This window comes from Vulpes vulpes, chromosome 8 (assembly GCF_048418805.1).
Source record: "Vulpes vulpes isolate BD-2025 chromosome 8, VulVul3, whole genome shotgun sequence".
NCBI classification, from domain to species: Eukaryota; Metazoa; Chordata; class Mammalia; order Carnivora; family Canidae; genus Vulpes; species Vulpes vulpes.
The window spans coordinates 61,396,983-61,422,590 of NC_132787.1; the positions used below are offsets into that span (position 1 = coordinate 61,396,983).

Genomic DNA, 25,608 nt, shown 5'->3' on the forward strand with positions numbered 1-25,608 from the left:
AATTTCATTGAATAGGATCAAGTCAGGATGGGAAATAAGAAGAACAGTTCTACATAATTAGGTTCTGGAGTTGTTCTCCCGTTTGCATACCTGATGTTAGCTGACAGTACTGATTCACTTATATACCTCTAACAGGAATAACATCAGAATTTGTTCAACATCTCCTAAGAAATATACAATTATTTCTCTCAGGTCCTATAGTTGTTTTTAAGGCAAGTTAAGTGCCTGCAATGGAAATGCACTGTGTTTACTTCAGACTGAAGGTTTAGAAATTGGGGAATAACTGGCCTAGGGGGAATGTCACTAGCTCCATCTAAAAAAAGCCTTAGATATCTTGGGATGGCTTTGCTGTGTAAGAGTTGTTGCCAACAAGCTCCATTCAGGAGATCTGATGCAATGTCACAACCTAGTTCATTCAGCTCTATAGACAGCATATCGGAAGTAAATAACAGTCAAGGCCAAGGAAGAGAAAGTAATGTTACTCAAGAAAAGAACCCACTCAAACTTTTCCTGTTGGTCAAATATGTAAGGTGAACAGCCATAAATTAAATGAGTAATGTAAATAATTAATTAATCTGGGGAAATTAAGATTCTCTCATAATGAATGTGAATAACAGATGTGTGAAATATTTCAGATTGGCCCACAATAAGCGGTATTTGATGAGAAATGTAGGACATTAAAAAAAAAAAGATGTCCATAAGGAAGCTGAACAGTAAAAGTGAGGAATGAAGGAGAGAAATTAAGAAATGGGGGTTTAAAGAGATGACTCTAATAGTTCACAGAAGGAAAGATAGTTGAAACCTTAATTAAACCAATCCACATCTGTTTTTAAACAGAACTTAACACTAGCTATTTTCTATGCTTAAGACACTTTCCTCCCTCACTAATACCTAACTTTCTTTCAGTTTAACTTTCTACTTTTTAAATGAAATATTTTATAACTACGTAGGCTCACAAAGATTTCTCCTATTCTAAGGCCTCTTCCTGTATCCATAGACACATTATTTGTATAAAGAAAGGTCTTCTATCCCAATCAGAGGATAAGCTGAGGTTGATTTTCCCAGTCTTTGACTCTGGGCTGGCCCTGTAACCAGTATTAGCCAACAGAATGTGGTGGGAATGATGGCTTGCTATGTCCGAGTGTAGACCTCAAGTGGTCTGCACATTTCCCTTTGCTCTCTTGGAACCTACCGATATGCCATGTGATTAGGCCTGGGTCAGGCAGCTGGATGACAAGATCATCACATGGAGCAGAGAAAAGTCAGTCTGGCTAAGGCATCCTAGACCAGGCAGTTCCTAGCCAATCTAGTACTCGACCTCAAGGTATGAGTAAACCCACTGAACCCATCCAAATTACCAATCTGCAGAAACATGAGATAAATACATGGTTCTTCTACTAAGATAATACGTTTCAGGGTGCTTTTTTAATGAGCAAAACACACTGAAGTAACTGAACCATACACAATGGCTTGATCCTTCCAATGTAATACTTATTATAGTATGACTTGCATTAAAATTAAGTATTTGGTGATCACCTATTTGCTCCTGGAGGACACAAACTGTAGTATATATAATATATATATATATATATATATATATACTGTACTTATACACTGTGTATATATATATATAGTAGTATATATACTGTATATGTATTAAGTATTTGGTGATCACCTATTTGCTCCTGGAGGACACAAACTGTAGTATATACACTATATATACTGTACTTATACACTGTATATATATATATATATATATATATATATATATAGTAGTATATATACTGTATATGTATTGAGTATTTGGTGATCACCTATTTGCTCCTGGAGGACACAAACTGTAGTATATACACTATATATATATATATATATATATATATATATATATATAGTACTTATACACTGTATATATATAGTAGTATATATACTGTATATATATATATTGTACTTATACACTGTATATATATATATAGTAGTATATATACTGTATATGTATATGTGTATATAGACTATTGTACATACAGTATATATACTACAGTATATATATATCAGTGTATATCAGTGTATATACAGTATATGTGTATATATATATATATATATATACATATACTGTGTACTCCCACAGCACCTGGGTTGTGCTTTGTTCAAAGCAGACACTCAGAATGTGATAAAATAAGCCGAAGTGAAAATCAAGTGAAGTTCAAATTCTAATGTTCATCAGCAGTATCTACTTAATTTTTAACAAGAGAAGAAAAATACAAGCCAAAGCACTGTTAAAGAATCAAATCACTGCTGAGAATCTACTATTGGCCTTGTATTATAATTCCCATTATGAAGCATTAAGGGTTGGCAATTACTAGTACTTGGGAGTGTACATGTCACTTCAAGATCATTAATAAGCAAGCCCTCTAAGTTGTCCTTGTCAAAAGTTAACATTAACCCAAATTTGGATTTTGATAAAAATTTGCACATATATTTGACATGAATGTGAAGTTGTATACTATAATCCTAATTTCACGAACTTAGAAGTTTAGAAAGCATAAAGTGGCAAAGGAGATTTTGATTTGTACTAATTCACATTATGAACAGTAGGCTTTCTAAGTGCAAAAGTCTGACACATGAGATAAATATGTTCACGTGCTTAACTATAAAGCACTCTACACATGTAAAGTATCATGAAAGCTTGTACATTCAAAATGTCATTTCATTATTTCTTACTGAGAATAGACAGGGCAGGTGGGAAAGGATGAATAGTGTTGCTGTCCATATCTAATTTGCTTCCTAACTGAATTTCCATAGCTTTTAAATGACACTCTGCTATTACAGTCTATACAGAGATGATCTCATCAAATATTGTTTTGATTATTTTAAAAATTATCATTCACTAAATAGTGTCTGACACACTCTAAAGCAAGAGAACATGAAAGTATAATCAGAATGAGTATGCTCATAAACCAGTGAGGCAAACACAGTCAATGACTGTAAAAGAATCCCCTGCAACTGTGGTGTCCTGCATGGGTGTATACGCTATAACCTGCTCTAACTTTAACTCCTTCCTTTAACTTCTGCCTTGCCTGTTTAATATTTTTATCTCAGACTAAGAAGGGACATGATAATGAAATCAGTTACTAAGCTAGAAAACTGAATCAGGACCTAAAGAGGTTGGGACCAGCTGGAATGATAAAAATCTATGCTGGTAATAGTATGAAAGAAAGATTAAACCAACTGTAGAAGGACTACATGAAGAATGCGTAACAATGCTACACGTGACAAAGACTCAATTACTTGCAGGGAGGATGCTCAATAAATCAGAAGAAGCCTGTCCCCCAAGGTTCTCTCCTTATGGTTTGAACATTTCCATAGTTCAGAAGAAGTCTCCTTTTAAAAAGATGCTCATTTAAAATAAGTTATGAGAATGACAAGGAGGAACTGCAAAGGGATTAATATTTGCAGCATGGGATGTGGAGAGATCATTTTTCTCACAATGATTCAATCTATATGAAGTCTGCTGCTAATGAGCCACAGCCTGAGAGCTGAGGAAGTTTTTCAAATGATCCAGGTGAGAAAAACTTTAAGCTACTTTAACAGAGACAGCTATACCTAGAAATTAGGTGATAGATTCAATAGGAAGAGGCAGATTCTTCTTATTCGTACAATTTTGAAGTTTTGGTTTCTCCTGCTAAAACATCATAAAAGGAACTCTGAGAACAGAAATGTAACAGCAAACAGGAACTTAAGCATAAGCAACAGTCTCACTGAGAGCTCCCAAGTATTTGAGCATTCATTCACGGCTCAGATCCACCTTATTTTGGCTGTGCTTTCTAACTTACTCCCTTAGTTAACATTTTCTGTGACCACTAGTTGCTTTCCATAGGGACCAAAACCACAGACTAGAGGAATGACCAAGTTTCCTTCTAATGAATAGCGAGAAAGGAAAAAATTTTCCTTGGATATGTCTCTCCAGTGAAATTCAGTTCTGCTTTCCAAGAAAAGCCAATTGGCTCAGAAGCGTCTCAGAAGAAACGGGAGAAAAGTCCAACAGATAACCCTTCCACAAAACCCCAAAGCAAAATCCCAATCTTTCAGCTTCACATCAGCCAAAGGGTTAAAACCTGTCCCCATTGAGTTGCTGAATCCACAGGTGGAAGGTCATAAGTGTGGAAAGAGATACTCACAGCTCCATTTGTGACCATGCTGGGAAAGCCTTTATGTGTAAGAGAACCCCCACCTCGGCCCCCAAATATTAAGTTGACACACGTTTCTGGGACGCGGCCTGAATCCTCAAACTTTGGCGGGTCTACAGAGACACAATTTTCTGTTTTCTGCTTAATAGGGCTTTCCAGAATTGTCATCAGATGACAGATTACACCACTCATCCACAAGGATTCAAGGGTAGCTCAGGCCATCCATTATGGGTTAAAAGCTGTTCCAGCATGAATCAAGTCACAGTGGTAAGGAGACTACCAATACAAGGGGTCCTATAGCTTTAAGAAATACTCTGGGCATCTAAAAGTTTTCAGAATGCAAACTATGTCAGCTCTGAAAACAAGAGGCACTGCATCATTATGGCAGGAGAAACAAAGCCAGCCCCTTTTTTAAAACAGACAAAAAAAAAAAAAGATTGTTTTAATAGGAGAGAAGCATCAGTCATTGATTCTTACTTCATTCACACTTTCTATCCAACCCCATCCATCTTCAGAGTGAAGAGATGACAGAGCCCAGTGAACTCTCTCCCTCTTTTGGCCCCCGCCCATCCTATTCCTCTCCACCCAAACCACCAAGGCCTACCAACCTACCCATTTCAATCCGCAAACAACGGCGCTACAAAAAGACTCTTTCCACCTGATGGGCTTGCGATGCTCAGGTACGCCCAAGGACCAGCTTTCATCAACAGCACTCAAATGGGGTTGCCCGTCAGGTTAGCATGACTGGTTGGGGCCTTTGCTAATCGTCTTCTAAAACCACCACTTAGTCACTCATGGCTAACCACATTCTACAAAGGAGGAGATGGGAAGACTGAAGGCAACAGAAAAAAAGTCAACAGGCCAAACCAACAAGCCAGAATGTCAAATATTTCATTTTTCTTAAATGTTGCTGCCTACATTATCTGCAAACAAAAGTCCTCCGGGCAGGCAGTGCCTGCATCAGTGCACCTGCTCCGCATTGGTTTCCCTGAGTTATCTTTTTGCTGTGTCTGCAGAAGCCATCTATAGCACAATGGATCACATCACTTGAGGGTCACTTGAGTCCCTCTACTCTCTGGGTCCCTCCTCCCACCTCCTGCCTTCCCTTCCACCCACAAAACCTTTAACTCCACCATAGCTAAGGATCCCAGATAGCTAAATAAAAGAGGTGGCCTCAAACACAGGGAAAAACCCTTAGGTCTCCAGTGTGAATCGCCAACGCCAAGCCCCCTCCCCTCCCCTTTTCCTTAAGACCTGATGGTCTTCAGTCACACATCTTAAAAGAAAAACAAAAAACAAAAACACAAAGACTTACTTGTCTCAAGTCGATGAAGGCCAACTGCAGCGTGTCCTCCTGGAACCCAGGCACCGGGCCGGATCTGGCAAACTCTGTGGGAAAGAAAAGAGGATAAAAAGCGCCTTTAACTAACCATGGACAGGGAGATTGGCAGACGGATGACAGGGAAGACAAGAGAGGCTGGGGGAGAGGAGGACCAAGCTTCTAAGGAGTCATGTCTTTCTGCCTTCAGCTTCTTTGTGTGCCCTTCAAAATTCGTGTCATCAAAACACCATTAATTCCAGCATCCTGACAGCAAGGAAACTGTACTAATTCGACCTGAAATTTATTCCCATGAGCCGCGCTGGGCTTCAGAGTATTTGTTTTGTGAATGGACAAACAACTTGCAAAGGAGGAGGGGGTGGGGGAGAGAAAAAAGTTTTTCCTCTCAACACAATAAAATCTTCAGCTGTGAAACTCTTTTCAGTTCCGAAAGCTATTTATATTTCAGATCGCTGAAGGAATTCTCTCATTTCACGCCTGTCACCTCATCCCCCGAGCATTTATCAAAAAATATTCCCTGCCACATCATTAATTATTCCTTCACTGATTATTTGTATTATCTCATGACTGCATTATTGCCAACACACACACACACACACACACACACACACACACACCCAGCAGAAGCTGTCCTGATCCACTGCTTGGCTCTTGGGCAAAGGAGTATTTGCAGATATGAAAAGGCCCATCTAAATAAATCTCATGGCAAAAGCTTAGGGAACATTTGCACATGTCCATCCTATGAATGTATTCTTGTATTCTTTGTCCTTGACTTCTAATTCTTTTCCCTTCTCGAAAATTCTTTCTCTTCCCTCTATCCAAATTTAGTCTTAGGTCAAAGAGACCACATGAATGCTATTTGCAACTTACAGTAGCGCCTTGGGTACCTGCTCGGTTTATGACACTGGCTTTCTACATCGTTAACAAGAAGATCACTGTGCGGGGCTATAGGGACAAACTTGTAACAGTTAAGAATGTCAAGTTTTATCGTCCCTAAGCCCTGCTTATTATGAAATCAAAAGGTCTCATTTAAGTTCCCTACACACACACACACACACAGAAAATTCAAGAGTTGGACAGTTACTATGTCTTAGATTCTCTCTCAAAAGCCCAAGTGTGATGGACACTTACCATCAATTTACTATTTACCTCAAAAACAACTCGAGTGTTGGCTCAAAGCAAATATGAAAAGGAATGTTTTCCTTTCAATTATGTTTTTCTCCAGGAATGAATTTAAGAAATTCTACAGACCTGGTATACTTTTCTTTTGAAATTAAATAAGATCCATCAAGGTTTTTGCATAAACGCCTGGAAAACTACTTGCAGCATCCAGTAGCAGGAAAGATTTAAATGATGACTGGTGAACAATTATAGGAATTCCTGTTTTTAAAAAATATTTTCCATCTGGGGCTTCTTAGAATATAATAGGTTTTCATAATGTCCTTGCCCCACTTAAAAATAATGCTGACAAGCTAAGTTGCAGGGATTATGGAAACATCATGTGAAATGAAATTGAATACAATTTATTAAACTAATAGAGAGCACAAATGATTCTACAACTGTACAGAAAATATTATTTTAGACATTTCAATAAAAACGACTGTTGTAAGTGGAAGGAGATAAACTCTATTTAGCACGATTAGCAGCGCTAGATTTCTAATTGCTTTGAAAAGGAAGTTCAAATGCCATTTGTAAATGAATTCTATCAAATTACAGCCCAAACGATTCAAGTTTTAAAAAAGCAAAATTTACAACTGTTACACATTCTTGATGAGGGCCATGTTAATAGAAAGCCTGACATAACCTATCCTTTGTATCTTACAACTGCCATTACGCATGCTAACCTTGGAGATAGCAGCTGCTCAAGTCAGATGTACAATTTTCCCATACTCTGTTCTTACAGAAAACAGTTCTTTGAATCATGGCCACAGCCACTCTTTCTGACAGCCTTGATTGTCAGTGGTCGGTTTAAATAAGCTTCCTATGCCTGATGGGTTGCATCCAAGGTCGGTATAGTCTTCCTCTATTGCTCCTGCATGAGTGGAGGCTATGTTGCATCATTTGAGGTAATGAAGTCCTTTCTGTTAGTAGGAACCTTTCTTGAGTCAAAAGTAGCAGCTATCAAGGTGTTCTGCTTACCTATACATGTCCAACTTAACAGGATTACCCTCTGATACGTATTTTAAATGCTTGAGAGCTGGCTACACATTCTCACATCTCCTTGAGCATGCTCCCTGAGGCGAAAGGATAACACTGCTGAAACCACACAGATTCCTGGGTGTGATACATATTTAGTTTTCAGAGTCTCACTTTATGGGCCTCATTTTTATGACCACTGAATCTTCCAGGTTCCCAGAGGACACAGTGGCCTTTCAGATTTGATTCTCCTTTTATAAATCAGTGAATTAAAGAAGGATAACTGCATCAAGGAATGGCAAAGAGACTGACTTCACATACAGTTTATGGAAATGTCTAATTACTGTATTTTCAGCTTCATGTTTATATTTTTTTCTCATTGTTTTATGTATATAATTCTTGTCTTCCCATGTGGATAAGTAAACTCCTTAAGGAAAAGGACCATATCACTGAACCTAACAAGTATTTAAAATAGTAGATGTTTAACAAATACTCATATATTAATTAAATAAGTTACAAAAACAGAAAGATTTGTTAATCACACATACTCTTCACTACCAATGAAGATCTTTGGATTGCAATAGGCAATGTGTCCTTAACATGAGTATCAATAAGCAGGCTTTAGGAATTTATGAGCTCCTTAGAATTGGTACACAATGATTAAGGGGATGGGTTTTGAGTTCATAAATATTAGAGTCTGAACCCAAGATATTGGGTCTATGGGCACGGGAAAATTACTTAATCTCCTTAAAGCTTCAATGTCTTTCTCTCAAAAATGAAGAAAACAGTGCATTCCTTATAGTACTACTATAAGGATTAAATGAAATAACACATATAAAGCAGTTGGCAGAGTGCCTGGCATATCATAATTGATTATCATTACAATTAGTTTTTTGTGTGAACATACAGTTCTCTGGGAAGAAGGTTCATAGCTTTCACTGAATTCTCAGAGGGCTGGTGACCAAACAAAAGTTAGTGAGAAACACTGTTATATATCCAGGACAAAACATTAGAACTAATTCAGCTACCATTCAGTGATGAGTTAGTGAGTTGACACTGCAAATTTATCTATAGGCAAACATTTAAGTCTTTCACTTAAAAGAAGTTGATATGACTAATTAACAGTACATTAGCCACAACACAGTAATTTTTATTGGTGTTATTTAAAAATTGCAATAAATGCATAAAATAGATATCCTGTAATTTTCTGATGCAATATACCTTTAAAAACATGGCTGTTCTAGAGTCCATTCTTTAGATATATGAAAAGTGCTAATAGCATAAGAAACTGTGACTATTCTAAATAAATGAGCATTTGTGTACAGTCTGATTCCAACTATATAAAATATAACATGCATAGAAAACACAACAGTAAGTACTCATCTCACAATGTTAACTGAGGCTGTTACAGAAAGAAAGATTACAAGAGGGCTTTATTCCTCTTTATATTTTATAAACTTTTAAAATGAGTACAGACCACTTTCATAATAAAAAAAAAGGAAACAACACGCACACATGCACACAAACCAAAATTAGGTGCTGATTTAGTCATACTTTGTCTAGTAATGAGAGAGATAACTTGTTCAAGATTTAGCATTACGGGCAACTGGGATTGGTCTGCACACCCAAATTCCCAGATGCTGCTTGACAGAAAGAGAAGACTCTAGGTTGGTGGGGGGGCAAAAAGCCCCAGTCTATATAATAGGCTGACGCTTATACAAATTGACGCCTACACATAAACATAAGAAGCGTCTCTTTAGTGTCACAAATGGAAACTTTCCTTTTTTGAAATCATAAAAAGGGGTACAAGTATGCAATTGTCACTGAGTGGAACCAATGTACATATGGGGCACAAGAAACAAGTCCCTTTCTGGACTTGTCTCTGGATTCCAAGATCTGTAGCAGGTTTGCAGTCTCCTAAGTGTTTGTTTCCAACACCAGTGTTTTCCAAAGCCTGGAGTTCTATAGAGTAGCCTCAGCATTGCAAGACTAGCAAGTGCTTGCTCTATTACACACAGACCCAAACCCAGACCTTTGACCAGCGTGTGTTACTCAGGGACCAAGTTAAGGTCCCAATGAGGCTGGCAGGAAAGCTCCCTCTTCATACCTTGGTTCAGATTAGTGGAGCCCAGGACTATCACTGACACATTTTGCAGAGAGCTTTGCTCTGCCTGGCAGCTCTTTCCTGCCCTTATGCCACCACAGGAGGGACTCTTAGAGTTGAAGCTGCTATGGGGGCTTGGCTCCAAGAATCAATTTGCAAATGTGAAAAATCTTTTGGTGAGGAAACTGTCAACTCACTGAAGTTTATGAAGAAAATATTTTTATTAAAAAAATGAAAAGGAGGTGTAAAAGTTACAGAAAAGAAGGCTTATTGTTAAGTGAAGGTACAGCAGGGAAATTAAATCACACACAAAAAGCATTTTACTTATTTCTCTACATTCTCATACACACTTCAATTTAGGAGGTTTGGCAATCATTTTATTTTATTTTATTTTTATTTTTTTTGGCAATCATTTTAAAAAACAGTATTAATTTATGAAAAATATTCTGTAGGTTTACACTCCTAATAATCTTCACATTATAATAACATAAAATTACCGAAAGAGATTAAGAAAGGATTCCATTAATTTTAAAATGCTTTCTAGATGTCTTGACGGCTGATCTTATAAATTAACTAACACTGTCACTTAGAGGGAGAAGGAAAAAAAACTTTAAAAACTTGAAAATTATCCAGTACATTCACTTTTGGCTGAAGAAATAAAAATTTTATAAACACCCTAGAACACTAATTAGAATAAAATGGTAGAGTCAGATTAGAAGGAGCTTTGAGGAGTCAAAATGACTGTCTTAGTCTATAATCTGTATATCTAGATAGGACATCTGGGAGTTTATCAAAAGCAAGTTGTGAGAAACAGAAAATAAAATTAGTTCTTCATAGGAGAACTAATCATGTTTTTAAGGGTCTACTGAGTCACAAAACTGCAGATCTATATTATGCAAATTGCCCATGGAACAAGCATAATTAAAAAAAAAAAAAGATGAGCAGCAAGGTAACATTTATTTCAGAAAAGCAAAACTAGTACAATATCTGACAAATAGGTAATACAGCATTTGTTGGAGAAAACCATAATTGTTTTAAAAAAGAGGAAGTTGAAAAGACAGTGGACAAAACGTTAACCAGAGGTCCCTGGATACTATCATTTACTTTTGCTCCCAGTGAATTCCAGGTCACTGGGATGGGTAAGATACTATCACCAGCCCTCACTGAAGGGATTCAAGGTTTCGTTCTGGCCAAAATGCCAGGTGAGAAAGAAAACTTAGTATCCAGGAGCCCAAAGTATGCTGGCTACTTGTTTATTTCTTAAGATCATGTCAGGTCACATGTGTTTTTTGTGGGATTGAAAAAATAAAAGCCACTGTTGCTGTATTAACATAATGGTTTCCTGGTATCTGGCTCCCTGGAGCAGCAGGTAAGGCGTGTGGCAGACTACGAAGTATGGCCCTGGGGAAGCTAACCCCTTCTTGCATCACTTCACAGTGGCTCGGCTAAGCTAATTACAGAGAGGAGCTGATAGACTCCGCAGGGAATTCACTCAGGGCCCTGCTGGTCAGAGAAAGGTCGGCCAGAGCATAAGGAAGTTAAGAACGAAAGAGACAGCTATCAAGGAAGCAAGGAAGAGACAGGAAAAGGGGGATGGGAGAAAAAAACACCTTGGAGATGCAGCTGACTATACGTGTCTAAGTGTGCTCACACGGACATGTGATCATGTGAAACAGACACCTTTATTTAGCCAGGGAATGGCTCTGTGCTGCACGTCATTCTCTGCTTTTCCATACCTTAAGTTTGCAACTCACTATGTCTCCCTCCCCAAGAAGGGCAGAGGGGAGCACTGGCTAACTCAAAGTTCTGTGGAGAAATCTGATTAAAAGTGATGATACTAAAATCCGATTGCAAATGCCAAAGAGCACTATAGACTTACAAATTACTATTAATGTTTAATTTTCTAAGTTCAATTCTCCAAGCTCCTTCTGCTGAGAGACCACTGAAAACTGGGACAGATAAATGTGACTTTTTAATCAATAAATAATTAATCTAAAAAAAAAGAATTAATCTCCTGTAAGCGAGGAAATGGCCTCCAGCAAGAAGGAACTGCCACGCTGCTGCTAAAAGGCCAATCACTCTCCACCTGGCTGTCCCCATCCGGTACCACTGAGGGGAAAGAGGGTCCTGGCACTTTCAGTGATGGATGTCAGTGACAGCACACATTCCTAGAAAATCAGAGGAGCTGATTTCTACTTCTTATATAACATACAAGAGGAATCCATAAACAGTTTAATGAAATTAGTTAGCTGAATCTAGCAAACTTGAAAACAATTCTGTTCAAGATTTAAAAGACAGAGATGAAGGGTGCCTGGGTGGCTCAGCGGTTGAGCATCTGCCTTTGGCTCAGGTCGTGATCCTGGAGTCTGAGGATCGAGTCCCACATCAGGCTCCCGGCATGGAGCCTGCTTCTCCCTCTGCCTGTGTCTCTGCTTCCCTCTTTCTGTGTCTCTCATGAATAAATAAATAAAATCTTTTAAAGAAAAAAAAGACCGAGATGATGTAAATTCCTACCATTTCAAGGAGTCCAGGGGGGCACTGGTGCATTTATGGAAATAAAGTGCTATTTTTTTCTCTGAAGAAATAATGTTTTAAATGATGGATAAGAATACTTCGCAGCACTCACTAAATTCAACAGAGGAACTTTCGCATCGTGTGCTTCTTTGCAGAGGAAGACAGGTTGGGGCAGGTCAAGACAGTAACAAGTGACTGAATAGAATCATGCCACGTGGCAGTGGACTTCACCTTAAAATTCCAAAGAAAAATAACAGCCACAAACAGAACAAAAGGTGAGCTAGGACTTGAGTCTACAACCTACCATCCTAAAGCTGAAGGGAGCATATATAACTACAGAGGACTCCTATAGATGAGAAAATTAAGGCCCGAAAGGTTAAGTCAGTGACCTAGTTAGAATCTGATCCTTCTAAGTCTGTCCTTCTATTATTTCAATATTCATTCCCCACCTGGAATGTCTAAAAACAAATATTCACTTTACATGTTCCTTTATATGCATATTAAATATTCCTTTCCATTTAGTTAGGAATAATAGAATCATAAAAATATACAGATCTGTACAAAGTTATAATTTCCCTCTGAAGCTCCTGAATGCTTTACAATTTTGCAAAATAAAGGCCGATTTCATAATATATCTTTTAAAATTATGGTGAAAAGAAGCTTCTCCTAATTAGCAATCAGCAGTGCTTCTGTGTATAATCTCTGGAAAGCCCACCTCTCTCTCTCTCATGGTAGAGAGAGAGAGGTGGGCTTCCTGAGAGATGAGAAAGACTAGTGCTCTGAAGTAGTAACTTTATATCCTTGACATTTTTACTATGCTTTTAAGGACTTAATTTTATCCATGTGTTTGTTCAGTGCTGATTATTCTGCTTTACGAACATATACACAAAGCTGTGGCTATCTGAAATTTTACAGAAGGATTTGGAGAAGGATGCTGCAGGTCATTTAACCTAACAGTGAAAATCAATTTTCTAGAAAAACCACTGTGCAAATAGAAACATAAGCCCCATGTGTAATTTCAGAATTTCTAGTAGACACATTAAAAACACAAAAGTATTAATTTTAAAATTGATAATGTATCTTGTTTGACCCAATATATATAAAATACTTCAATTTTAACATGAAAACTACTATTTTAGGGGTGCTTTGATGGCTCAGTCAGTTATGTGTCTGCCTTCAGCTCAGGTCATGATCTCAGGATCCTGGGATTGAGCCCCGCATTGGGCTCTCTGCTCAGCAGGGAGTCTGCCTCTCCCTCTGTATTCTTTCTCTCTCTCTGTCAAATAAATTAATAAATAAAATCTTAAACCTATGAAACTAATATTTTAAAATTTTCATATTTGGGGCACCTGCCTGCCTCAATTGGTAGAGCATGTGACTCTTGATCTGAGTTGTTGTAAGTTCAAGCCCCACATTGGGCATGATGTCTACTTAAAAATATATATATATTCTTTTTTTTTTTCAGAATTCAGTATGTATTTTACATTTACAGCACATTTCGTTTCTGACTAGCTACATTTCAAACGTTTAAATGGCCCACTGGAGGCTGGTAGTTATAGCACTGGACATCACATCTTTAAATAATGTGAACTGTAATGAATGTAAATTAAAATTAATTGTGCCAGCCACTCTGGAAAACTGTGTGGAGGTTTCTCAAAGAGTTAAATAAATCTGCCCTATGACCCAGCAATTGCACTGCTGGGGATTTACCCCAAAGATACAGATGCAATGAAATGCTGGGACACCTGCACCCCGATGTTTATAGCAGCAATGGCCACAATAGCCAAACTGTGGAAGGAGCCTCGGTGTCCACCAAAAGATGAATGGGTAAGGAAGATGTGGTCTATATATACAATGGAATATTACTCAGCCATTAGAAACGACAAAAACCCACTATTTGCTTCGACGTGGAGGAACCTGGAGGGTATTATGCTGAGTGAAATAAGTCAATCGGAAAAGGACAAACATTATATGGTCTCATTCATTTGGGTAATATAAAAATTAGTGAAAGGGAATAAACGGAAAGGAGAGAAAATAAGTGAAAATATCAGTGAGGGTGACAAAACCTGAGAGATCCCTAACTCTGGGAAATGAACAAGGGGTAGTGGAAGGGGAGGTGAGTGGGGGGTTGGGGTGACTGGGTGATGGGCACTGAGGGGGGCACTTGGCGGTATGAGCACTGGGTGTTATGCTATACGTTGGCAAACTGAACTCCAATAAAAAAATAATAATTCAAAAAAATTAATTGTGCCAAGGGGCACCTGGATGGTTCAGTTGGTTAAGTGTCTGATTCTAGGTTTTGGGTCAGGTCATAATCTTGGGGTGGAGGGATTCAGTCCCGTATTGGGCTCCACACTCAGTGGAGAGTCTGCTTGTGGTTCTCTCCCCTTCTCTTTCTGTCTCTCCCCAGCTCACATTCTCTCTGTCTTTAAAAAATAAATAAATCTTTAAAAAAATTAATTGTGCTTGGGATGCCTGGGTGGCTCAGCAGTTGAGCATCTGCCTTTGGCTCAGGGCATGATCCCAGTTCAGGGATCGAGCCCCATATCAGGTTCCCTGTGAGGAGGTGTTTCTCTTTCTGCCTGGGTCTCTGCCTCTGTGTCTCTCATGAATAAATTTTAAAAAATTAGTTGTGCCAAGAATGACTTCAGATTTTGAAATGACAAAGAATGAGCATTCCGAAAATTTATAGCAGTATGAGTTCTATTTTCTACATTGGCTACGAAATTATGATTGAAAAAAATGTCCATGATGTTACACAATGGTTTCTACTCAGCTCATATTATAAATGTATGTTACCCTCAGAAAGCAATATACTTTTTATATGCTTCACCTTGCCTGCTAATACATTTTTTTCTAATACATTTTTATATTACCTCTCTATTAATCTGGATACTTATATACTAAAATCCTGATACTTGTATTCTTACCTTTCTTCTCTTCAAACCATTTTCTCTTTCTTACACAGTTGTACCCCCTTATCTGCAGGGGAATATGTACTAACTCACCCTGTGGATGCCTGAAACTGCAGATGTACTGAACCCCATATATACTATGTTCTTTTCCTATATATACATACCTATGTTAATTTACAAATTAGGCACAGTAAGAGATTAACAACTAATAATAAAACAGAGCAATTGCAATATATTGTGATAAAAGTTATGTGAATGTGGTCTCTCTCTCAAAATATCTTATCGTATTATACTCATCCTTTTTATTATGATGTGAGAAGATAAAATTCCTGCGTGATGAGATAAAGGAGACAAGTGATGTAGGCATTGTGATGTAGTGTTATTCTACTACTTTCTGACAATACATCAGAAGGAGAATCATTTGCTTCCAGATCGCAGTTGATCTTGCCAGAGGAAGCAAAACTGTGGATAATGGGAGGCTACGGTACCTAACTTACTTATTTTTTTTTTTCAATTTATCCTTTTGGAAGTGGTCTTAAATCATTTTTGGAAAAAGCAGTAGGGTGTCAGTTTTTTCAAATAATGATTGTTGATGAGTATGTAAGTTTCTGGACAAAGCTAATTGCCTCAGTTTCCCCAGCCAATGATGACAGTAACAATCCTGATCTATAATTGCAAATGTTTTATAAGGTGCAAAATAAAATAAATGCTAATTTGTTAAAAGGAAAATTTCAAGACTCACTATCAGAACAGGGTAGAGGTATATCATATCACTCTATGGAAAATGCTGAAAATCAGAGAAATGACTAAGGTTGGTTTCACATGGGAAGTTTCCAAACGTAAAAATGAAATGCTAGATTTTTTTTTTTTTAGGTCAATATAATTCTTTTCGAACTGAGAGTAGTTAGTATTTCATGGATGTTCTCACAATTTGCTAGGAAAACTAAGTCTCATAATAAAAGCTGATGTCCACAAAATAGCTATATCATTAGCTAAGGTAACTGAGATTTCAGTCCTTTCTAGAATTTACTTATGTGATGTTAGAGCATATAGGTTTTTATTTCCAGATGTCTCTGCTGTAAAATGAAGGTAATAATATTTTTGCTTACTTAAAGCTAGAGGACTAAATCAAATATACTCTTGAAGTCTGTGATATAATAAAGAATATATCTGTTCTTTGTCCCCAGCTCCTGAAATGCAGTTTCAAATACCCTTGAAAGTTCCTGAGCAATAAGAGCTGCTATTCACAATGAGCTTCTTTTGACCCTACCCAGGTTATGCTAACAAGGTTGCTCAAGTAGGCCCTTAGTTTTAAGGGAAGGGCTGGACAAGCCAGAAAGACAAAGCTCATGATTAGAAGGTTGTAATTTGGGCAGCCCAGGGGCTCAGTGGTTTAGCGCCACCTTCAGCCCAGAACCTGATCCTGGAGGTCCAGGATCCAGTCCTACCTCAGGCTCCCTGCACGGGGCCTGCTTCTCCCTCTGCCTCTCTCTCTCTCTCTCTCTCTGTCTCTCTCTGTCTCTCATGAATAAATCTTTTTTAAAAAAAGGTTGTAATTTTCAGCCCCAATCCCAGTCTCCAGGGAGGGTAAAGAAGCTGGAAATTGATTTTATCTATGTAGCAAACTACTTATTCAATCATGCCCATGAAATGAAGCCCATATAAAAACTCTGGACACCGAAGCTCAGTAAATCTTCTTGATTAGTGAACACACTGATGTGCTGGGAGGGTGATGTGCCCAGATTCTAATGAGGAAAAGATGTGAAAACTCTCTGCTGTCTCCTGCCTCCCCAGAACCCTGACCTATACATATCTTTCATTTGGCTTTTTCTAAGTTACAGCTTTTATAATAAAACTATAATCAGGAGTATAGAATTTTCAGTGATTTCTGTGAATTTTCTAGTGAATTATTGAACCCAAGGTAGTGTGGGGAGCCCTGAATCTGCAGTCAGATAGGAAGAAGTATGAGTGGCTGGGAGACCTGAGACTTGAAGTGATACCTGAGGACCCACAGTCTTAAGGGACCGAATCTGAACTTGTGAAATCTGCAATTACTCCAGATTGTTAGTGCTAGCATTGGATTGAATTGTAGGACACCCAATTCATGTCAGAGATCTACTGTTGGAGCACAAAGTCCAATCTAGATTAAGTGTAATATAACTTGATATTGGGTCCATTTTAATAACTAGGCTATAGCCATATACATATCCTAGCACTATTAATGTAAAAATTACTGGGACTGGATATAATAAAATAATATGCTTCCCCACCATCTAGCCACTTCTTCACTGAATTAAAAATTTGAAGATACTAAATTAAAACAAGTCTTCACTATTAGAGATCATTTCTGACATGGCAAACTAAAAAGTTCTACATAGCTTGCCCAAAGAAAGTTAACATTTTCTATATTTACTAGCTTTGCCTCTTTGCTTCATGAAATTTTTCTAGTATCTGCTGGGAAGTTTTTCCCCTAAAATGGAAATTTAATGTAAAATATTAAAACAATGATCTGACATCCATGTTAAATGTTTGCATTACATCAGTATCAACATAAATACTGTTCTCCCATTCTGGTTACATAGGCTAATGGATTTACCTCCAGAGGTCAAGACCTAAACTAAGGATCTTCAGGATCCATCTTACTTAGAGAACATAAACTGTGCCACTAAGAACTGTTTAGGGTCTGTTTTCCCTTTTCTTCTTTCCCCCTAAAACAAACAAATAAAGAAACAAAAACAAAAGAAGGAGAAGAGAATCTCTGTTAGTGCAACCTGAGCCCTTCGGCTGATAGCTACTAGGTAAAGGGTCAAGGAACTGACTGGAGACACAGCTCTGGAGCTCTAGAGGAAGGATTAAGGGTTTTAACTCCTAGGCACTGCTGAGAGGTAGATTAGTGTTTAAAGAGAATTTAGGTTAGCTGGAGGAAAAGGAAATGAAAATAATTGTTTCTTAAGACACATAAGCAACTTCTTTACATGATAAACTGGTGCTTTTAAAGGAATATCTTAAGTGCTGGAAGGTACAGGAGATAAATGAACATTTCAAGTATTAAAAGCACTCTAGTCTTTCAAATGATCCTTGTTGAAAAGCTCTCAAAAATGCTTTTCTAGGGAAGAGTAGAGAACCTCACTCTTTCCCCTGGTTAACTGTCTGGGCAGGGGCTTAAGCTATACCTTGTTTCCATCCACTGATAGGCAGACAGTTGACAAAGGGATTCCAGCGAATTAGAGGACAGAGCAGGCCTCAAGCAGGCTGACTGCTGGGATTTGATGAAAAATGGAGATTTGAATTTCTCCAGAAAGGCATATCATTCAGAAGAAAGGGAAGAGAATGACAGAAAGAAGAGGAAAATGAATAGGCAAGTTTTACTGATGTCTACAAAGAAAATAAAGGAAGAATTCTTTTTCTTTTATTCTAGGTTATACTATATAAAATGTTTGGTGTTATTTGCTATTAAACAGTCCCAAATCATTAGGCTGAACATGGCAACATAAAGAAAAATAACCACTGAAATTCTCACAGGCAATGAAATGAACAACCTATTCTTTCTTCTCTTTCAAACTCAATTTCTGAAAGAGCTGTTTACAAGCACTGATTCAACTTTATCTTCCACTCATTCCTGACCTCTCTGTAATCTGGTTTCTACCACTCCAACTTCCACTGAAAGTACTCTCTCTAAAATTTACTTTGGCTTCCTCCTTACTAAAGCAACACGTTTTCAGTCCTTATCTCACCTGACATTTGCATGTATCATGCAGCATTATATAAAATTATTCATTGCTTATCTGAAATTCAATTTTCCCCCTGAAGTTCACATTTAACTGGGCATCTTGTTTTTTTAATCTGGCAACCCTATGAGTTTCTGTATTTTGGCTTGCCCTCTTCTACGCATTTTTCACAATTTTGCCACAGTCATTTTCCTAAAGCAGAAAATGGCCATGTTATTCTCATCACAAAACATATGACCAGCTCCCTATGTACCTAGAATAAAGTATATACTTCTCAACAAGTCTTCCAAGATCTAACACTGATTATATTTCCATTATTTTCTCTTGGCTATCCCACTTCATTTCACCCTATTCTCCATTCATAATGAATTAGTTTTAGTTCTCTAATATGCCATTTTTTTTCATCTCAGAATTTATACAAATACCTGCCTTAGACGGAACGTCCTTCCCAACCTACCTCATCCCATTTGAGTAGCTAACTCCTACCCATGTAGTTCATTGGATATCTTAGTCCAAATCATTCATATATAACAAATGAGTAAAAAGATTTTTAGAAAGAGTAAGTGTATTATTCACAGCCACTTAGTGACCAAGCAAAGAGAAAGACAAAAGTCACAGTTCACCCATTCAAGTATATATTATTCCACCAGTAACCCACCATACCACTTTCTCCTCCCAGGAAAGGAATGGAAAATAGAAGTAAAATATAGATCAAACATAATCACAGAACATTACAGGCAAAACTTACAAAATTCTATACATTGACTCACAGGAAACTTAGCTTTTCTAAATCAAAGTGTTGGCAATGATATTTCCCTCATGTTTTCCAAATTCCAATCTTAGAAGTATAAAAATTGGAAATGCTAAGGTGATCTTCTGGAGAAATTCAGGTCTCTTCAACTTCTATCTCTCTCTCATTCTCACACACACACACACACACACAGATAAAACAGAGGAAAAGAGAAAGAAGATAAATTTTTATAATTTGTAATGCTAAAAGCATACTAGATGGTCTAACTCAAATCAGAATCTGTTAAATGCTGAAGAGCAAGTATTCATTGAAAGACATGAAGTGTTTTCTTTCAAAATGTCTTATGAAGAACTAGTACTTTCATCAATTTTTTGAGATTGTATAAGGTGTAGTAGATAGATTAGAATGTTATGGGAACTTCTTGCAGACCAGGTTGGAAGTCTGTCAACCTTCAACAATTAAAATAATTTTTTAAAAAGATTTATTTATTTATTTATGATAGACATAGAGAAAGAGAGAGGCAGAGACACAGGAGGAGGGAGAAGCAGGCTCCATGCAGGGAGCCCGATGTGGGACTTGATCCCGGGACTCCAGGATCGCGCCCTGGGCGGAAGGCAGGCGCTAAACCACTGAGCCACCCAGGGATCCCCAATTAAAATAATTTTTAAATAAATATGGTATTTAATATGGCTTCCTGGTTTATACCCTATAAAATGGCCCAATTAAAATAAGTTTACTTGCCTCAGCCCCAAAGACATGAAGTTAGAGTCAATGAAAATATGAAACGTATAAAATTCCTCAGTGTAAACACTTGAAGACAAGCGAGAGCAGTGAATGCATCAGATATTTTTGGGAGACTCTGGCTTACTACAGGCATTAAGATTTGGGCCTACTTGACTATAAGGGATGTACAAATGGCTTGATGGAAGGAGGCAGTAATGCTAAAGAAGTAAATAACTTTCAGTTGAGGTGATGTTTGGAGCTAGCTGATATAGCAGAAAGAAATGGCCATATGTTGCACGGGGGCTAATGGTGAGGTCTCAGGTTTGCAATGATGAAGATGAGTGATTTTTCTACTGGCTCATTTTTCCCTAAAAATGCCTTTGGGTGTTTTAAAGCAAATCATAGGGATTAATGAAAATTTAAAAAAAAAAAATTTTTTTTTAAGTTTCTAATGAAGAAACAGTCAAAAGGCTTTGGAAAGTAAGAAACTATTATGATATACTCCCTCTACTGTTTTACCAAGGTTTTACCAAGAAAACCTGTTTTACCAAGTCTGGGACCAGGGGCAAGTGACAGGAAAGTAGCAATAACCACAATATAGTTTTAATTTTTCTCCTTCTTTGAAATGGCATTTCTTAATTGTTCTGGTCCCTAAAATTCCCAAAGTGTATAAGATCTCAATGTTGTGAAAAAATAAGGAATAAAATCTGAAACAGCTAAAATGGAAAATGTAGAGAAAGAGGGAAGGAGCATCAAATTTGGAATAAACAAACAAACAAACAAAATCTGATATTCTCCTTTCCAAAACTATGCAGCAGGAAAATAGCCTTTTGGAAACTATCAGCTGTTTAAGGTAAATCTCCTGCCACCACCCGTCCCCACCACCCCCAAAATATCCATTGAAATAAAACCAGGAAGAAAAATCTAAATAATTTCAAAGAGGAATCAGTCACCATCCTTATTTAGAGATGGGATTACCACATTTACCAGTCAGACATAATTTAGGGTATTCAGAAAGTTTGCCACAGAAAGAGAACCTTAATTCAAAATTATGATCCTTCATGTATCAGGTCCTTCATACTCCCTCAACACTATTAGGCCCCACAAACAATCCAAGGTAACATTCACTACCAGTAAAAGTACTTTGTCTGTGTTGGCCAATCTCTGGAAACCAACAGCAGGGCTTGACAGTGATATATAACAAGGTTAGAGTGGCACGATCCATCTCCATTTGCTTGACAAGGATGGCATCTTAGGCCATGGTGAGGAAGAGCAGGTTGTCTGCCCTCACTGCTCAGGTTGGCAGCACCTACTATCAAATGACCAGGTGTCTGGCAATGGGCTCAGGGAGACAATGACTTCCTTATCTTCTGGAATTCAAGGAACTTCAGCCCATAAACCAAAATAGCCGCTGAGTGGGTACTATTCATTGAACCATGTCTGAGAAGAGTCCTCTTATAGGTACAGGGTCTATCATCCATAGTCAAAGAGAAGTGACATTGCCATTTTAATGGCAGGGAAGACTTCTATTTGGGTTCTCCAGAGCAGAGAGGCACATCATAATAGCATAGAACCTAGCATGACAAACCTTACAGTCAAGGGAAGACAACAGCAAACAAAGCACGGCTTTTGTACTATTTTGGATAGAAGGAAGATACTTGGAGTTTGTGCTCTTCCTGCATCATTTTAGATCTGAAAATCCAAGCTCAACACTGCATTTAAAAAGAACTGGTTAAAAAAAAAAAAAAAAAAAAAGAACTGGTAAGAATTTGGGAAGTGGGGGAGGGACGAAGCCATATAATCGGTAAATTTCTGAGGAAACTTTTGCATAATATATTGATTAGGAGCTGTGTACCTGAGAAAATGATACCAGACTATGGCCTCTATTTTCATCCTATAAATTTCCACTGTACTTGAGGTTTTTTATTTTATTTTTTATTTTTAAAGATTTTATTTATTTATTCATGAGACCTACAGAGAGAGGCAGAGACATAGGTAGAGGGAGAAGCAGGCTCCCTGTGGGGAGCCCTTCTCAGGACTCAATCCCTGGACTTTGGGATCATGACCTGAGCCAAAGGCAGATGCTCAACCACTGAGCCACCCAGATGTCCCTATACTTGAGTTTTAAATCTGACTTCTTGCACAGGATAGCTATAGGTCTTGCAGAGAAAGCAAAGAACGCAGAGAATGAACTCTCAATTACTGTATACATACATATACAATGGCCAATTTCATGATTCTCCCTTGTAAATCTGTAAGTTTTGCTGCAGATACTGAATCAAAATGTGAATTAGAAACAGAAATACAAAATGAAACTGAGAAAAAGGGAAAACAAATGATAAAATGCATAAACAAAAATATGCTCTGTTAAGACTGGCTACCCAAATTCCTTTATACTTACAGTAGAGAATGAAAGCATTATTGTAAAGAAGAGACATAAAATATTTTTCTGATTCCATTAACCAGTCAATCAACCAAAAGACAAAATTCATTAACCATGGAGCTTGCCTCATGGAGCAAGTTATTGTCTCCATCACATTAAAGGCAATAACGACTAATTATCCTTAGATTTGCCCATGTGCGGAGCACTGCAAATTATAAAAAAACAAGTTTATTTTTCTGCATATGACCCCAAAATCTATCATCAATCTTCTTACCTTAATGTTTCCCAGATGGAAGAGAGCAGAAAGTGAAAGCTTGCTTTAAAATTATAATTCAGAAAGATGAGGTTGAAGATAAAAGCTAAGGGATCTGAAATTAATGATACTGAAACACACAACATGTCCTCCAATAGTCTACTCACAGGTCATTTGCATCTTCGAGCACTATACAGACCATATGAAAAGAGGTATCTGTTATTTTCATATAACCTATAGAGATTGGGTTTAAAATTTTACTAAGCTCAAATTTCTTCCTTTTGACTCTCTTCAAACCTTCGCTTCTTAAGATGGTTCCCTTTTAAGACTTGAAGAGGTACCAAATGCTTATGATACAATCTGAAAAGTGTCCTTTGGATCAAGTATAAAAAATATACTTTAATTGGAAAGGAAGTAAATTCTAAATTTTTCACAAGAATCCCTTAGGAAATGGTGCCATTTGTTACAATGATTTAACATTTCCAAGATTTATTTAATTTCATAGAGAGCCAACTTCTCTCCTTTAAATCTATTTCAATCAGTACCCATGTCCCTATTGCCGAGTTTCCAAGAGATGTATTCATACCCTTTAGTGTCCTCTGAAATTCAGGACTGCTTAACATGTTTCATTGTGGCAACTCCAATTTTATCCACAACCACACCGACATCGCCAAAGGTTACTGCAGTGTGTCAGGTCTTCAATATACAGCTTGCCTTTCTTCCTGAACCAATGTCATCCAAAAGTAAATAGTATGAAGATGACTGAGACAATCCTGGCTTAAAGAATTCTATAGAAAGTGTCTCTGAGAAAAAAATTATTAACTATTCCAATGGTCATTGAATTTATAAGAGCCCTTGACAGTAATCACTCAGAACCTGCTCTCTGATTCCATACACTTTAGGTATAAGTTCTCTGGAGAACACGGCATTGTATATAACTATAATGAAAATTCTAATAAACATTTAACATTTACTGATGCTTACAAATATTTATGTATATAGGATCCATACAGCATTTCATATGTATTATCTTATTTAATCCTTACAACTCTCTACATAAAATATCCACATGCTCTTTTCTCTCATAATAAATAATGCTATCTTTTAAAAATTTTTTATTTATTCATGAGAGACACAGAGAGAGAGGCAGAGAGACAGGCAGAGGGAGAAGCAGGCTCCCCACAGGGAGCCCGAGGTGGGACTTGATCCTGGGATTCCGGGATCATGCCCTGAGCGGAAGGCAGACGCCCGACCACTGACCCACCCAAACATCCCAATAGTGCTACCTTTAAACTAAATGGAAATTTAGAAATCATCTAGCCAAGGTATAAAGAAACCAAGGTATAGTGTAAAGGAGGAGTTAAGTATGCCCAAACCACTAAAATGAAGATCCAGGCTTCAAAGGTCAATCTGTCTACCACCTACAATTTTAACTACTACGTATTAGACAGTTTATATATTTCAAATTGACTGTTGGTGGCAAAGATGGCTTCATAATCCATAGAAGTTGGTGGGTAGGATATGTGTACTAAAGTTGCTAATCACTGCCCTTCTAGGTGTACATCCTCCTAAGAGAATATTCCTTAGGATTCCAACTATATTGCAGGCTGTCTTGCTATTATGCTCATCACATGATACCCACCCAAGCTTCTTGCTACTTATACTCCCTCTCATTCTCAGAGCTGACAGAAGAGCTCCAGAAACAGAGGCAGTTGATAATCAAATCATTTTTATTCATTCAACCAATATTTATTAAGCAAGCACCATATGTCAGGCACTATCCTAAGTGCTAAGGACACAGGAACAATCAGGGCAGACACAATCCCTAACCTAACTGATTTACTGTTTACCTTTCTCTTGGATTCTACGAAATGCATATAATTAAAATAAACTTTCCTTTAATTCTTTAACTGCTTCGAAGAGATTTCTGTACCTTACAAATACACATAGTCTAGTTAAGATAGATTATTAGGGATTGAGCTGGCAAACAAAAGACTTTAGAGAAAAGGTAGAATATCTGAAATTGGTTAGCAGGTGATTGCAGGGAAAAGGGCATTGAGACCTCTCATTGTTTCCCAGAAAGTTGACAGTCTGAGGAATGTGGCGGCCAACCTCACAATGGACGTATTATCTTAAGTCCCCACTGAGGGTAAAGCTTTGGAGGACTAGGCTGTGCTGCCATTGATCAATTTAAAGAAATTGAAGAATATGAGTCATGAGAAAGCTTTGAACAACACTGGGCAAACATGAAAATGGGACAAACTCTGGTCCTTGCTAGAATGTGGAGCTCAAAACTCCAAGAAAACAAAGAACCATCATGAGTCTCTACTGCAGGAATTCCCTTTTATCTGCAGGTGGGCAGCTGAGTGGGTTGAAGATGAAGTGCATAACTTGATCTTTCAAGTTATGTATTGATATGCCAGCTATCTTCATAATCACCATAGTTCCTTGATAAATGTAAGAATACTGCAAGAAATTGTGGAGCCTTGATCCCTCAGCTTTCTCCAGAATGCTCTCCCCCATGTCTTCCTTGCCAAAGCAGTAGCAGTCTGTTCTTCTATATTCCATCCCTCATTGA

The 25,608-nt window shown here is 37.6% G+C and overlaps 1 protein-coding gene across 3 annotated transcripts in view; it reads right to left on the minus strand.

The window, feature by feature from the left end:
- Positions 1-25,608, minus strand: part of EXOC6B (exocyst complex component 6B) — a 616,640-nt gene that overhangs the window by 151,204 nt on the left and 439,828 nt on the right. For all 3 annotated transcript variants that reach the window (XM_025994563.2, XM_072766927.1, XM_072766926.1), the window contains one exon: positions 5,500-5,573. In XM_025994563.2, the coding sequence (XP_025850348.1) occupies positions 5,500-5,573 (74 nt within the window). The remainder of the gene's footprint in view (positions 1-5,499; positions 5,574-25,608) is intronic.